Here is a 16141-nt window from a genome sequence, read left to right as displayed (position 1 = left end):
TTTGAGTATTGAAATTTTCACAAGGCAAATATAATTCATATAGTGTAACTAAAAATGTAAAATACTGTACTATTTGTGGCATAATATGGATACAATGAAGCCACATCTGTTTGATCTTTAGGAGTCTGGGTTGAAAGGTAAGCACAAGCAGTTACCATACATCACACACGTGTCATTCACTTGGATCTATGTCTTAAGTCAACATCTAGGTTGTGAGAGATGCATCATCTGATGGCTTTTTTCCTGATGTGTATGTTGTGTGTGTGTGTTAAGATTTTCCTCTGGAGTGTCAGCCACTTCCCATGATCCCCAATGGATATCACACGGGGGAGAATGTGGGCTCCATTGCCCCAGGATTGTCTGTGACATACAGCTGTGAACCTGGTTATTTGCTTGTTGGAGAAAAGGTCATTCACTGTTCTTCTACGGGGGACTGGAGTGCTGTTGCTCCCACATGTAAAGGTATCCAACATTTACACATTATTTTAAGAATTTGAGCTGTGCTGTGATTTGCATGCTTTTCTCATCTTTGGCTTGCATTTTTAGAGGCAGAGTGTGAACCTCCAGGACAATTTCTCAATGGGCAGGTAAAGATGCCACCAAGTCTTCGGGCTGGCGTAACTGTGAACTTTTCCTGTAATGAAGGGTGAGTTTCCAGTGGGTCTGTAAGACACATTTATATATTTGAGTTATATGTGCATGATGTGAACCGAGGAACTTGCAGAAGCCTCCTCTGTGAGGGTCTGTGGACAGCCTGGGGTGAGAGCGTGAGAGGTGATGCTGCTGGAAGGATGCACATCAGTTAAGTGAGCTCGTCTTGGATTTTAGGTAGAGGCTGCTGTTCTTCAGCACCATCTGCCCCATAGTTCTGAATGACAACCCTCTGTCTCCAGGTATCGATTACAAGGCCAATCTTCCAGTCAGTGTGTAATTGCTGGACAGCAAGCTGTTTGGACCAAAATGCCAGAATGTAAAGGTACGTAAGGCAACTGTGGTTTGCAAGGAACAAATTGTGGTTTGTCCCTTGGTTGGAGGTCCCATAGGACACTGCAGTTTCAGCTTAACTAAAAGCTTTTGGTTTAATTGTTATCATGAAGACTCTTATTGACCAAAGAACTAGGACACTTTCAGGTATCATCTTCACTGAAGCATCCTTCAATTACCCCCCTTATTCTCTGCTTCCTTAAGTAATACAGAGTTCCTGGGATTTTGCTTCTCTGACAGTTATGTAGAATTGCTAAGTAGGCAACCAGATGCTGTACATAAAGGGAAATTGCATATTTGATTTAAAAAAATCAAAAGATCAACAGAGTAGATGTACTTAAGAATGAAGCTTTAAAATCATGCTTTTAAATTATATTGCCTGAGCTGCCTTGATTGATTCGTTACAGATTCATATTACACCGTTCTAAGATGTGGGAGTGGTAGCAAGGAGCATCCGAGGCATTCTTTGTTTATAGTATATTGTGATCTTGTCATTTCTTTCTGTAATTTTCTTAGAAATTCTTTGCCCATCACCTCCCTCTATTGTCAATGGAAGACATACAGGCCACTCTTCCGGGAATGTTCCATATGGAAGAACAGTCACTTATACCTGTGACCCAGACCCAGAGGAAGGAGTGAAGTTCATCCTTATTGGGCAGAGCATTATTCGTTGTACAAGTGATAGTCAGAAGATCGGGACCTGGAGTGGCCCTGCCCCACGCTGTGAACTTTCTACACCAGCGGTCAATTGTCCATATCCCCAGATCCTAAGAGGCGAAATATTAACTGCATGGAAAGATCAATACACATATAATGACACTGTGGTATTTGCTTGCATGTCTGGCTTCACCTTGAAGGGTAGCAAACAAATCCGATGTAATGTCCAAGGCACATGGGAGCCACCAGCCCCAGTCTGCGAAAAGGGTGAGTGTACTCAGAGAAAGTGCTGTTGATGCATCTTTTAAAAAATTAGAAGGGATTTTGGGTTTTAAGCAGAGCATTTTCCAGTGTCTAATCCCCTCAACTCTACTAAATATAGTGAATATGGATTTTATAAAGGGCTTTCTTAACACCCTCCCCTTACCATTGTTGCATTTTGTGAGAATATGCTTGGGAAAAACATAAGGAATCATGAAGTTGCCCATTTCTTTAGGGGTAAAAATAACTGGCAGAACAGTTCTTATTTGTCTTAGGGATTCCTTAAAAGAGAAGTCTCTATCCCAGGGGTATATCAGAATCTTCCATAAAAGCATACAAGATGATTCCTTAAAAAGAGGGCAGTGCCAGTGGCTCAAAGGAGTAGGGTGCTGGCCCCATATCCCAGAGGTGGCGGGTTCAAACCCTCCCCCGGCCAAAAACTGCAAAAAAAAAAAAAAAAAAGGGAAGACACAAATGAGGAGTTATAGCACCGAGTGGGAATTGAACAAAATCTTGCAGCAGTCTAAGTGCAGAAAAGAAAAAGAGATTGAGAAATACCGTTCTAAAATGACCCAAACCTGAGCTACAAGGTATCTTCTGTATCATTCAACTGCCACCAGAGTGGAATTGTCATAATAATGGTAATTCCTTTGGCCTTGTTTCCTTCTCTTCTTGTTTACTTAAGGAGTTTTTGTTCTTGTTTCTTTTTCTTTAGAATGCCAGGCTCCTCCTGAAATCCTCAATGGGCAAAAGGAAGATAAACACGGGGTGTTCCGCTTTGATCCTGGAACATCGATAAAATATAGTTGTGACCTTGGCTATGTGCTAGTGGGAAAAGAATCCATACATTGTAGCCCTGATGGAGAGTGGACACCCAGTGCCCCCCAGTGCAAAGGTGCCAGGTCTCAAATGTAGATGTTTTGCCAGTATTAACATTGCCTTGAGTTGATTTCTAATCCTAGTCTTTTTTCTTAGTGGCAGAGTGTAAACGAGTAGGAAAGGAGCTCTTTACAAAACCCGAGGATCAATTTATTAGACCACATGTTAACCCTTTTTGCAAAGAAGGGTGAGTGAAGTGTGTCTCAGCCTAAACCAGGTCTGGCTTATAAGTGCACACTGCAAGCTCTATGTAAGGGTTTACCTCAAGGTTCTCGCCTGTCACGTGTTCCTGGAAGTGTCAACCACACTATTTTTCCATGCACGGAAACTGTGCCTGTGCAGTGTATGCTGATGTTGGCTATGTTTGGTTTCTGTTGCTTTTTGTCCTGAAAGTGGCAAGTCTGCTTTACAGCCAACGGCTCTTGCTTAGCTTAGTGGTCACCTGGTGGCAAAATGACATGATGTTTTGTCTTTAGGTACCGGTTAGGTAAAAGTGTTTACTGGCAGTGTCAAGGCACAATTCCTTGGTTTATGGAGAATCGTCTTTGTGATGGTGAGTAGCAAAAATGACATAGGAGCTGAAATCTTGTGAGATCTATTTCTATTTTAAGGCGTGTTATGGAAGTTGCAGTATTTGATTCCGTTCTATTACGTTTGCCTACAGTTACAGTTGCACAATTTTGCCATGCCTTTCTATTGTGATCTTTTCCTGCTTAAATCAGTTATGTGGTATGTACTTAGGTACTGATTCTCTTTTGTAATTTAGAATAATAAGAATCATGAGAACAGCGAGTATATGAGCCATCTTAATTTTGGGTACACCATAGTTCAATGGAGAAATCAGGGGATTGGTCTGATCTCAGATTCCTTTTCTACTGCTAAGAAGTGTACAAGCTTGGGCAATTTACATAACGCTTCTGAAAGTCTAGCCTGTCAAGGTTGGCGTGAGACTTAAGACTTAAAAATTATTAGAATTAAAAGGTACTCTCCCTACTTTCTAGATGAGGAAAGTGCATGTAACAAAATAGGTGTTCAATTAGTACCATATGAACTATTATATCGCCCCAGAACAAAGATGGTACTCAAGAAAGCATAATTCTATCCTCCTGTTTCTTTTATTCTCCCATTGGCTATTTAGAACATTGTGCTTGTGCTTTTAAGTAGCAATCTACTACTGGGCCTTACTGCCTCAAAATGTGATATTGATCAAGCATGTACAGTTTCAGTAAAGAGTTTTTCTCCTGTGAACTATGTCTAAATTGAATTTTACATGGATAATGAGCTTTGATCTAAAATGTACCCAAACTCTCCAGGAAACAACAGGTTCATTTCTGTCCTTTGGTGTTTGATACTGGAATAGAATCTCATAATACCTTTTCATCTCTCCAGAAATCACCTGCCCACCACCCCCTGCCATCGACAATGGGATGCACACAGGGAGCTCCTCAGAAGATGTTCCATATGGAACCACAGTCACTTACACATGTAATCCTGGGCCAGAGAGAGAAGTGCAATTCAGCCTCGTTGGAGAGAGCACCATCCGCTGTATAAGCAATGATCAGGAAAGAGGCACCTGGAGTGGCCTTGCTCCCCGCTGCATCCTTTCCATCCCTGCTGTCCAATGCTCACATGTCCACATTGAAAATGGATACAAGATGTCTGGCAAAGAGGCTCCATATTTCTATAATGACAGTGTGACATTCAAGTGTAATAATGGATTTACTTTGAAGGGCAGCAGTAAGATTCGGTGCAAAGCCAATAACACCTGGGATCCTGAAATTCCAGTTTGTGAAAAAGGTAAAAACCCAATAAGTAAAAAGAAAGAAATATTTACTTAATTCTTATATATGGTATTATCTCCCACCTGAAGCTATATTATGGAAAAGGGCGAGGGGCACAGATTACTTTCCATGTCTTCCATTCTGTAATAGAATGTTCTGTGGGTTGTGTGTTCTTTGTGTAAACGGTCCCTTGGAGCTAGGATCATCTATTCAGGGCAGATAACAAGAGGACCTTCCTAAAGGGGTCTAGTTCCTCCAAAGGAGCAGACAGCATTCAGTTGAATTAGAATTCACATGAATTAGAGCTTCATGATTTTCGGCTTTAAAGTTACCAATTGCTGGTCAGGCGCAGTGGCTCACACCTGTAATCCTAGTACTCTGGGAGGTCAAGGCAAGAGGATCCCTTGAGCTCAGGATTTCAAGACCAGGCTGAGCAAAAGTGAGACTCCAGTTCTACTAAAAATAGAAAAATTAGCCAGGCACTGTGGTGGTGGGTGCCTGTAGTCTCTCTCAGCTTCTCTAAAGGCTGAGGAAGGAGGTTCCTTTGACCACAGGAGTTTGAGGTTGCTGTGAGCTAGGCTCATGCCATAGCACTTTAGTCTGGGCAATGGAGTAAAACTCTGTGTCAAAAAAAAAAAAAAAAAAGTTACAGATTGTCTGCTGTGAAATGTTGTATATGTGATGTTCTTGAGTTGAAATCCTTGTGTTGGTGTTTATGTGGGGAGTTTTCTCTTCAGGCTGCCAGCCACCCTCTGGGCTCCACCACGGTCAGCACACAGGTGGAAATACGGTCCTCTTTGTCTCTGGGATGACTGTAGACTACACTTGTGACCCTGGCTACTTGCTTTTGGGAAACAAATCCATTCGCTGTATGCCTTCGGGAAATTGGAGTCCTTCTGCCCCACGGTGCGAAGGTACTTTCAGTTCCAGAGTCGTCTTTGCCTTTGATATGAGGCCTCTATAAAGACTGTTATTCCATTTTTTGCTCCTCCAGAAGCCTGTCAGCCTGTGAGAGAGGACTTTCGGGAAGTTCCGGCTGATTCCCGTGTGGAACTGGTTAATACCTCCTGTCCAGATGGGTAAGAGATAATAGTCTGAGGAAGGGTCTTGTTTTGCATACTGACTCTACCCTGAGCTCTCCTGGGTGATTCCCTTCAGAGGCTCCTCCTTGTCGTATGCACAGAGAACGTGAGGTTCCAATGCCCTAACTAGCAACTCTGAGTTGTCAGTCCATTCTTGACATGGAAAGGGCTTTGCGGTGAGTACCTCTAAAGTCTAAAGTAGTTTCTTATCTGGAAGGCTGAGAGTTTTAAGCCCTGCCTTCCAAATTTCTTGTTTAAAAGTCTCTCTGAGTTTGTGGTTTAAAGAGGCTTGTTGCAGAAATCTGATATTGGGAAAAGGAAATGTCATCTGTCTCTCTGTAGGTACCAGTTCACTGGATATGCTCTTCAGAAGTGTCAAGATACTGAGAATAGGATTTGGTTCCAAAAAAATTCACTTTGTCAAGGTAAGTTAGAAAAAAAACCCCAAAAAACCTGACAGTGGTGGGAGAGGGTGAGATAGGCCAGCTAGCTGTGACTGCTTCTACAGAAGCCTTTGGGTTCTTCTTCAGGGGAAGTAAGATAAGAAAAATCTTATCTTGGTCAGCACTGGCACTGGGAAACAGCATCGTCAAGTAGCAACTATTTTGGGAACAATAAGAAATACATAACCCATATTGCTAGGGCGTGGGAACTGTATTTCTTTCTTTCTTAATACTGTACAGTATTTCCTGAAATCTTTTGAAATGAGTATACATTACCCATGTAATTATAACATTTAGTAAACTTTTAGAAAAGCATAATTCAGATTCCAAAATTGGAATCATTTTCCAGTCATGTGAAATATGAGCAGCTATGTAGTAGTGTCATTTGTACCTGACTGAAGGCCATCTACCTGCCTTGAGGGACTAGCTAACGTGGATTCCCTACATCTCTCCTGCAGTTATTCACTGTCAACCTCCACCAGTGATTGACAATGGGAGGCACTCAGGCATGATGGCAGGACACTTTCTATATGGAAATGAAGTCTCTTATGAATGTGACCAGGGATTCTATCTTGTGGGAGAGAAAAACTTACAGTGCAGAAATGATTCTAAAGGGCATGGATCTTGGAGTGGACCTCCCCCTCAGTGCGTAGAATCTCCTGCCGTAACTCATTGCCCTAACCCAGAAATCAAACATGGATACAAGCTCAATGAAACTCAGTCTGCATATTCCCACAATGACATGGTGTATGTCGCCTGCAACCGTGGCTTCATCATGAACGGCAGTCACTTGATTAAGTGTCATACGGATAACACTTGGGTTCCAGGTGTACCAACATGTATCAGAAAGGGTAAGACATTTTAAGGGACAAAATGTGGGTTGTTGTACAGAATAAAGAAAAAGGTTTTGAACCTGCACTTGCCATTCTGTCTGAAGAGAAGCATCTAAAAGTTAAGGCAGTTATATTGTTTTTCGCGGTATCTGCCTTTTCTTATCTTCTCACCCGATTCTTTTTCTCCTTCCTTTCTTAGTGTGTTGTGTAATAACACAGGAAAGGATGATGGTTGCCTTCCAAATTGATCGATTGCCTTCCGAATTTATTGTTCTTATGAATTTGGAATAAGAAAAATGCACATGCTCTTTTTTTTGGGAAACTATTTGGCAGTAACATTACTTGATAATTTGATATTATAAAACTAGCCAGAAAGAGGACTTTGGGTGTTCTGGAGAAGAAAGCTGGCCTTCAAATCCACCGAATTATCTTCCTTGTGATTTTCGTTATGATTTGGCATACTCATTCTTTTCAGTGACTACAGCAGAGGCTGACAATTGGTGACCCCAAACTTTTTTCTTTGGCCAGCATGGTAGTCTCTTATTTTAAGTGAAACCCATCTTCAGCCAAGGTAGACAGTGAATCTGCAGGCCGTGAGGGCCCCTTTACCAGTGACTCCAGCTGAGCAGTGGCTGCCACTTTTAGAAGGATGGGGCTCTCTGAGTTTACACGCCTGGCGGCTTTACTTCCTATCTCCTGTAATCATCTAAATGTGTAACCCTTAGAGACAGCCCGCCTGCTATTTAAAGGGAAAAGAAAAGAATACTGTTGGCTGATGGATGACAATTGTGAACCGCAGCCTTTGATGTTTCATTGTTTTTACTTTTGACACTTCTCTTCTGATCATAGATGACATAGACAGGAAGTTGGTCTGGGCGCAATGAATGAATGTTTTTGGAAACCAACTATTTGACTTGGGACCTGCTGCCTTTCAGTATCACCACCACTCAGACACACAGTGGTGGCTGTGTGTTCCTCTGTGCTGACTTAAAGGCCCTTTCTTTTTGGTGTGTAAGCTTTCTTAGGGTGTCAACCTCCATCCAAGACCCCCAACGGGAATCATACTGGTGGCGATACAGCTGAGTTTTTCCCTGGAATGTCCATCCAGTACAGCTGTGATCCAGGCTACCTGCTGGTGGGAGAGGCACTCCTTCTTTGCACGTATGAGGGAACCTGGAGCCAACCTGCCCCTTATTGTAAAGGTGCTTTATCCATTTTTATCTATTCTTAAATCAAATTTGTGCCAAATGAATGTATTTAGTTAGGTACTTTGTTCTTAAAATCATCAAAGAAATGCATTATTTGGGTCATTTAATTGGATTAATGCTCTCATGAATCTAAATATCTCAAAATCAGAAAAATAGCTTAGGCTGTTATCTACCTAGTCATTTCCATAGAGAAAGATTAAGTGCTTTTGTAACTGAAGCAACAAGAGCCTGGAGTGTATTGACGCTGCAGGGACAGTTATGATAAATGTGAACCTGACAACATGCCTGTAAAAAGGGATGATCTTTTGAGTATATTTCCTGTGAGGCATGGTGGAAGGATGGGTCAATCTCTAATGAAAGTTTCAGAAAGTCATTTTCATTATCATAAACGATGCATGTGAAATATAACTAGTAAGCTCCTATCTTTCACTGAGCGCATTATACTCTATGCCAGATGCTGTGTGCCCAGCATTTTATGATTTAGTCTTCATTAGAGCCACCTTGGTGCCATTATTACCCCTGTTTTATAGATGAGGTTCTAGTAACATGGAGAGATTTGTAACCCACCGAGAGTCACACTAAATGTGACACTGAAAGTAAGTTCTAGACTAGAGTCAAGATTCAAATCCAAGATCTGGCACTATTGACCCCTACACAGCATAAAGTAGGAGTGAGAAAGCACCACAGGTGTGAGGAATTAGTAACATGGGACGTGGGGGCAGCACCTGTGGCTCAGTAAGTAGGGCGCCGGTCCCATATACTGAGGGTGGCAGGTTTGAACCCAGCCCTGGCCAAACTGCAACAAAAAAGAGCCAGGCATTGTGGCAGGCGCCTATAGTCCCAGCTACTCAGGAGGCTGAGGCAAGAGAATTGCCTAAGCCCAAGAGCTGGAGGTTGCTGTGAGCTGTGACACCATAGCACTCTACCAAGAGCAATAAGTGAGACTAGACTATGTCTCAAAAAAAAAAAAAAAAAAATAGAAGCAGGTAAAGCAGCAGTTCAGAATAGTGAATATGACCCAGTCAACCCTCAGCATGTCTCTAAAAAGAACTTAAAGTATACAACATAGAACTGAAGCAGAAAGAAAGAAAATAATCTGGCTCAAACTACCTAGAAGTTACTGAGATAAAGAGCAGACACTTCAAGACTATGCCTAGGATATTGTCTTATGCTATTTCAACAAAGCTTTTCTTGCTGAGAATGAAGTGCGTCAGTTTCATAAACCTTTGTAATAAGGATAGTCTCGGCTCTCTTGGTAAAATAGCAAAATATGACTCTGCCTCAGTTAGATTCCTTTAATTTCAGAGGTAAACTGCAGCTCTCCAGCAAACATGAACGGAATCCAGAAGGGGCTGGAGCCCAGGAAAATGTATCAGTATGGAGCTGTCATAACCCTGGAGTGTGAAGAGGGGTATACGCTGGAAGGCAGTCCTCAGAGCCAGTGTCAGGCAGACCATCAGTGGAACCCTCCCTTGGCTGTCTGCAGGTCCCGTAAGTGCTAAAGGCTTCATTCCTGCTTGTAAGGGGCCCATGGAGACAAGAGAGTGAGGGGTCTCCCTCCATGTGGAGACTCTGGGCTTTTAAATTGACACAGGTCTGAGACCGTTACTACAATAGTAAAGGAACTTGAAGTTGGTGGTCTAATCTCAGAAAGAAAAAAGCTTTCTGAGGAGGAAGGAGTAAATATTTAATAAAAGAAAATATAGAGGAACACTAACTTAAAAGGAACCAAAATGCAAAACTCACCACCGTACATTTTGAAAGGAGTTGGCTGTGGAGACTGCCCTACTTCCTGTACCACATATAACTATTAATATTTGCATTCTAAGCTCTGATTATAAAGCTGAATATATTGAGGAGTTCTTCCATTCATGAACTCCCTCAACCTACCTGATTAAAGTGCGAAAAGGAGAGAAGGAAGGAAGGAAGGACAGAAGGGAGGGAGGGAGAGAGGAAGAAAGGAAAGGGAAGGAAGGAAAAGAAGGGGGAGGGAGGGAGAGAGGGAGGGAAGAAGAAAGGAAAAGAGGAAGGAAGGAAAGAAAGAAAGGAGAAAAGGGGGAGGGAGGGAAGGATGGGGCAGGAAGAAGGGAAAGAAGGGAGAAAGGGAGAGAAGGGGGAGAGAGGAGGTGGGGAAGAAAAGAAAGAAGGATGGAAGGGAGAGAAGATGGAGGGAGGGAGGATGGGGAGAGGAAGAAAGGAAAGAAGGGAAGGAAGGAAGGAAGGGAGAGAAGGGGAGAAAGGGAGGGGGAGGAAGGAAGGAAGGAAGGAAGGGAGGGAGGGAGAGAAGGGGGAGGAATGGAAAGAAGGGAAGGGAAGGGAAGGGAAGGGAAGGGAAAAGGAAAAGAGGGAAGAAAGGAGGGAAGAAGAGAGGGGGAGGGAGGAAGGAAAGGAAAGGAGAGAAGGGGGAAGGGAGAGGAAGGAAAGAGGTTAGAAAGGAAGGAAGGGAGGGAGGGAAGGGGGTGGGAGAAAGGAAGGAAGAGAGGGAGAGAAGGGGAGAGGGAGGGGAGGGAAGGAGGGAAGACGGAAGGAAGGAAGTCCATCCAGTGAGTTACATGACAAAAATGTGACACAACTCAGGATTCCAATATATCTTTTAAATAAACTTAGGAGGGAGCTGAGTGTTGACTTCTGGGACATTACTATGGAACTTAGGCTTACATTGAATCATGCTACTGGACTGAAATTTTCATGATTTTGTGTTTTCCATAGGTACACTTGCTCCTCTTCTTTGTGGTAAGTTTTCTTAAATTCTTCAAGAAGAGCTCTTATAGGGAATTTACCTGACAAATGCAATCAGGATAACCCAACTTTTTATACCCTCAATGAATCTCAAACAATTAAAAAAAGGAAAAGTTCTTATGCTGTTTTATACAAATACATAAAACTAGAGGCCCTGTATCTTACGTTAATATTTTTTAACTTTAACTCATTGGAAATGATCTTTTTGTGTGTGTTGTAGGATATTTTAATAGGCATGTGGCATTACAAAATGTAACCTTGAAATAGAGTTCGATAAATAATTTGAATAACCAGCTATTCCTTCTCCTTAATCAGTATTTTCGTTTCATCAACTCCTGGTCTTTTGCATGATTTGGTACTATTGAAATAGGGAAACTTACTCTGCTGTGGCAAAATGTATTTCACAATTGAGAGTTAAACGTTGCTCTACACAATTATGAGAATCTTTTCTCCTGTGCTCCTAATTTCACATCAGTGACATGAATATTGATAATAAAACTGAAAGGAACATAAAAACTCAATGAAAAGATGTCAGGAACCCCTAGTTATGGGCTTGGTGCTTTTCATTTAACGTGAACCGGATCGAATTAGAAAAATCTTAAGTCCAAGTATGGTTATTCAGGAATTCAGTATTTATGGCCAAGAAGGGGTAAGTGTAAGAGTCACATAACATCTTCCCCACCACTAGCAACAGGCCCCCATAATATGTTCAAAACAAATAGGTCACATTTGTCTGGCATTTGATACTAGATATTTTTTTCCTAGGTATTTCTGTAGGTGCATTTCTTCTTATCTTCTTGATTGGCGTCACATTATACATGATACTGAAACACAAAGAACGGTAAGTTCAAATGCACTTTTGACCAAAATGCACAGGACGTTTGGGTCTCTTGCCTGAAACTAAATACAGAAGCACAAGTAATAGGAAATGAATACCGCAGTGTGACAACTGGAATTAAGGATCTTGTGTTATATGAAAGGAAGTCTGTTAAGACTTAAAGGATACTCGACACTTAGTTTATTTTATTGAGTGATGTTTATTTAGATGATGATACAATGTAAAAAATCTAGAGAATAGAAAGGAAAAAAAAAACCCTAAAAACAATCCCAGTGGGAACAACTACAAATATTTGGGCATATTTCTATCTGACCCTTTTTTTTATATTCTTTTTTCTCTTTTTAAACTGAAATTTGGCATTATTATATTTTTTCCCCATTTAGACTAATGTTCATATTTTACCTGTCTTTTTTTTTTTGGTTAGGGCTGGGTTTGAACCCGCCACCTCCAGTATATGGGGCCGGCACCCTACTCCTTTGAGCCACAGGTGCCGCCCCATATTTTACATGTCTTTAAATCATGTTTTCTTTTTAGTTAATTAACAGCATATTGTTCTACTGTATGTTTTTATGTAGTGTGGCAATTTTAAGTTACTTCTACACTTATTTTGATAATATATAAACATGGAAGAAACACGTTTGAATAAACCTTTTTCCATACCCACTTAATTCCTTAGGATAGATTTCTAGACTTACTAAGGATAAGTGTATGAGCATTTAATAGGCATAATAAATATGGCCAAATGACTTTCCCAGAAAGCTTGTTCTAACTTGATAATATATCACATAATTAATGCACCTGGATATGTTGTGTTCCTCAACCTCCCTCTCTGCTTCACTCGTTTGTCTAGTCTTCCATTACAAATCACTTTGGGCTTAATTAAAATGGCTTTATAGTATTACACTATCTGGCGGGGCCAGAACACCCACTATAAGTTTTGGGGGGGTTTCTCTCTGTTCACTCCTGTTTGTTCCTATAGGTGATTTTTAGAATAATTTGTAATTTTCTAAAAACCAACATATTGTGATTGCATTTAAATGTATCAATTAATTTGTGAGAAGTTGGCCACTTGCTTAGTATTTTCTCATTCAGAAACTTAGTGGCTATGTCCATTTGTTCAAGCAACCTTTTCTCTCACTTAGTTGTTTTCATGATTACTTAAATCTACTGCTGGATTTCTGTTCTTGCTATGTTTTGTTCTCTTATCCAGAAACTAGACATCCTTTCACAATTTATTTTTGATGTTTTTTGTTTGTTTGTAGAGACCTGAGTCTAGCAGGAATTTATTTTGTGTTATCTTGTGGTATGGTGGTCAAAGTAACCCCACTTGCACTTTTTTAATATATAGTCAATTTTTTCAAAGACTATTTTGAGCAAACCATCTCTTCACTATTTACTTGTCATTTTATGTACCAGATAAAGTGTACCTTTTCAATTTTTTTATACACTGCTACTTTTCTCAAAGTGACATCAATGTGGAAAATTTTGTTCCCTGGATCTGCCTGTCTTTATCAGCCAGCACTATTCTATTAATAATTGTAGTTTTATAATAGTTTTTCTGAGATAGTTCTATTTTCTCCTTTTTAAAGTTATTTGAAAATTTTCTTTTTCATGTTTGGAGGTAGACTATAGAATTCTTTGTACCATAACTGCACTCCCCACCCCTAGAAGGAAATAAAATGTTAGGATTTTGAAGGAAGTACCTTAAACCTACATATTTAGATGGGAAGAACTGACTTCTTCAAAATATTCATTATTTCCTTCCAGAAACATAGTATAAAAGAGATCATTATAAAAATAGTTATAGTGACATAAAAGATGTGATTAATATCAGCAATTTTTTATAAGCACTTCCATATGTGGTTCTGTCTAGCATTCATACACGCATGGATTTTTTTAATTTTCAGTAGTATTAGAAAAATAGAAGTGATATGAAAGGAGATGATGACCATATCCATTCATTCTTAAGCATTCCAGATAGAAGGAGAGATGTGAGTAAAGGCCCAGAAGCTTGACTTTCCATCACTTAACCAATGTGATGTGGCTGGGAAATACTGTGTGTGACAATGATTGAAGCAGAGGTGGCATAGCGTCGGGTGGAGGCATGGCATAAAAAATCCTGACACATGCACCTCATAAAAACTATAGAATACTGATCTGTGCAAAGAATGTATATGTGTCAGCCTGGGAATGTTTTGTGTGCATAGGTTCTTAAGTCTCTGTATATGCTAGTGTTGGGAGAATAATCAGGCAAAATTTTACCAGGCCTCAGTAACTTCAAGTGGGGGATGACCATGTCACCCCAAAACTCCTGCAAAATTCCTTTAGCATGCTAAGTCAGCCAGATCTATTATTTACTGTGCCACCAGGGCTGTCTGATGCCCCTGTTCATAGTTGCATAAAGCCTAGTGTCGGCATCCAACATGAAGAACTCGCATTGAAACTACATACTTAGGGCATCTGGGAACAACCCACATAGCTTATTCTAGGCCTGGGAGAGGCTGAGTATGGCCAGTCTGGCCAAACTTTACATTTGGGTTGTGCTTTGACTATAGTGTTTACCAGGATGTGTCCCACACAATCTTGGTTTTGTGACTTCAGGAGAAATGGTGTTCTATGCCCAAATAAGACTGGGAAATACTGCATTTTATATATATATATATATATTATTTTTTTTTTCCTTGTGGAGATTTACAATGACCATGAGAATATTTAAAATCTTGCAACACTGAGAACTGTTTTGTTTTAAAAATGAGTTTTCCAAACTTAATTGGACTCCTTTTTTTTTTTTCCACATAATGCTTTTAATAACCCATGGAGCTGATATTCCATTTAGCAGACACTGGGGACATCTATAAGGATCTTTAAGAGCTAAGTCATCAAAACCCTTGAATGCCAGGACAAGAAGCCACAATTTATCATAGAATCATAGAATCTTTTTTTTTTTTTTTTTTTGAGACAGAATCTCACTTCGTTGTCCTGGATAGAGTGCTATGGCATCATAGCTTACAACAACCTCAAACTCTTAGGCTCAAGTGATCCCCTTGCCTCAGCTTCCCAAGTAGCTGGAACTATAGGAGCCCACCACAATACTTGGGTAGTTTTTCCATTTTTAATAGAGACAGAGTCTCACTCTTGCTTAGGTTGGTCTCAAAATCCTGAGCTCAAGAAATCCACCCACCTCAGCCCCTGAAAGTGCTAGAGTTATAAGCGTGAGCCACCATGCCCAGCTATCCCACAGGATCTTCAAGCAAGGAAAGGTGTTCAGATTTTCATTTTCACAAGAAAAGGTAGAAGGTTGTGCTTGCCACCCAATCAACAGTGGCAGGGATAAAGAGGATGGAGCAGAGTGAGAGGTATCTTCCCTATTAAGAGGGAAGGGTTTCCAGGACTTGATGACTTGGGTCTGGGGAGAAGGAGGTGCATAGAATGACTGATATGAAGGTGACGAGGTAGACCCAGCACTTCACTAAAGAGGAAGGAGAGGGGCAGGGTTGTGGGGAAAGAAGATGAGTTCAACTCTGTGCATGATTTAGGACTTAACAAAAGGCCCAAGACTCAGGTGAGTGACACTAAAATCTTAATGGAAGCCTCGAGACCAACAGGAACAGAATAGGTGAAAATTGAGATGAGAAGGGACTTCATAGGAATGATAATGTCTAAAAGACAGGAAGGGAAGGAACAGTGAGAGGCAAAGAGAAAGTCATTTCATGGAGTCCAAGAGAGAAAATGTCTGGAAGGGAAAAGAAAGACCCCATTGGCACAGCGTTCCTCACAGGAAGTTAAAAGATAATTTTAGCCAAGAGTAAAAAGAAATTTGAATAAATAGAAAGTGTGGTCTCTTATTGGTTTCCTTCATGCTACTAAATTTTTTATCAGAGGGCTGCATGTGCAGGAAAATTTGCAAATTGGGGGAATGCCTACAAGCTCAAATAATTCATACTGTTCCAATATTATTGTTTATTAACATGATTCTATCACATACTATCTTTAGGTGCCTCAATTAACGTGACACAAATGTATCGATTAAACTAAATTCCTGTGTCACTCATTTGATTTCCATTTGTTAACCTTCTTCAATTTATTTTCTGAAAAATCCCACAGACATTTACGCTGTCTTATATACTTTTTGAAAAGGAGATGAGTAATCATTTTTAAATGAATGTCTAGTGACAAAATTAAATATGTTTAGGAGCCACCTACATATTTGAAAGTGACCATTCTTTTCTTCTCTAGCCATCTGAAATATTTTAACAAAGCCTAAATTTCACATGGACCTAAAAATTACCCTTTTATATTCCTTTGCTCTATCTCCTATACAGCAAATATGGTGGTGAGTGGTATGTTGGCAGTGCCCTTAGTAGTCATCTTTCTTCTCCAGTAATTTTGTAAAATTTTATTTCAGGAGTTCTACATAGTAGTTTTTATCACACTTT

The 16141-nt window shown here is 40.5% G+C and overlaps 1 protein-coding gene across 1 annotated transcript in view; it reads left to right on the top strand.

The window, feature by feature from the left end:
- The first annotated feature begins 302 nt into the window (after positions 1-302).
- Positions 303-16141, top strand: part of CR1 (complement C3b/C4b receptor 1 (Knops blood group)) — a 103188-nt gene continuing 87349 nt past the window's right edge. Inside the window, 12 exon segments of the mRNA XM_023514552.1 lie at positions 303-462; positions 547-646; positions 894-976; positions 1501-1908; positions 2618-2797; positions 4171-4578; positions 5300-5476; positions 5557-5641; positions 5987-6069; positions 6546-6938; positions 7937-8055; positions 10838-10861. Coding sequence (XP_023370320.1) covers positions 303-462; positions 547-646; positions 894-976; positions 1501-1908; positions 2618-2797; positions 4171-4578; positions 5300-5476; positions 5557-5641; positions 5987-6069; positions 6546-6938; positions 7937-8055; positions 10838-10861 — 2220 coding nt within the window.

Source organism: Otolemur garnettii, unplaced genomic scaffold, assembly GCF_000181295.1.
Source record: "Otolemur garnettii isolate 467f Iridium unplaced genomic scaffold, OtoGar3 scaffold00055, whole genome shotgun sequence".
In the NCBI taxonomy this organism is placed as follows: domain Eukaryota; kingdom Metazoa; phylum Chordata; class Mammalia; order Primates; family Galagidae; genus Otolemur; species Otolemur garnettii.
Note: the sequence above shows the minus strand (reverse complement) of the source record. Positions and strands in the feature narration are given on the sequence as shown.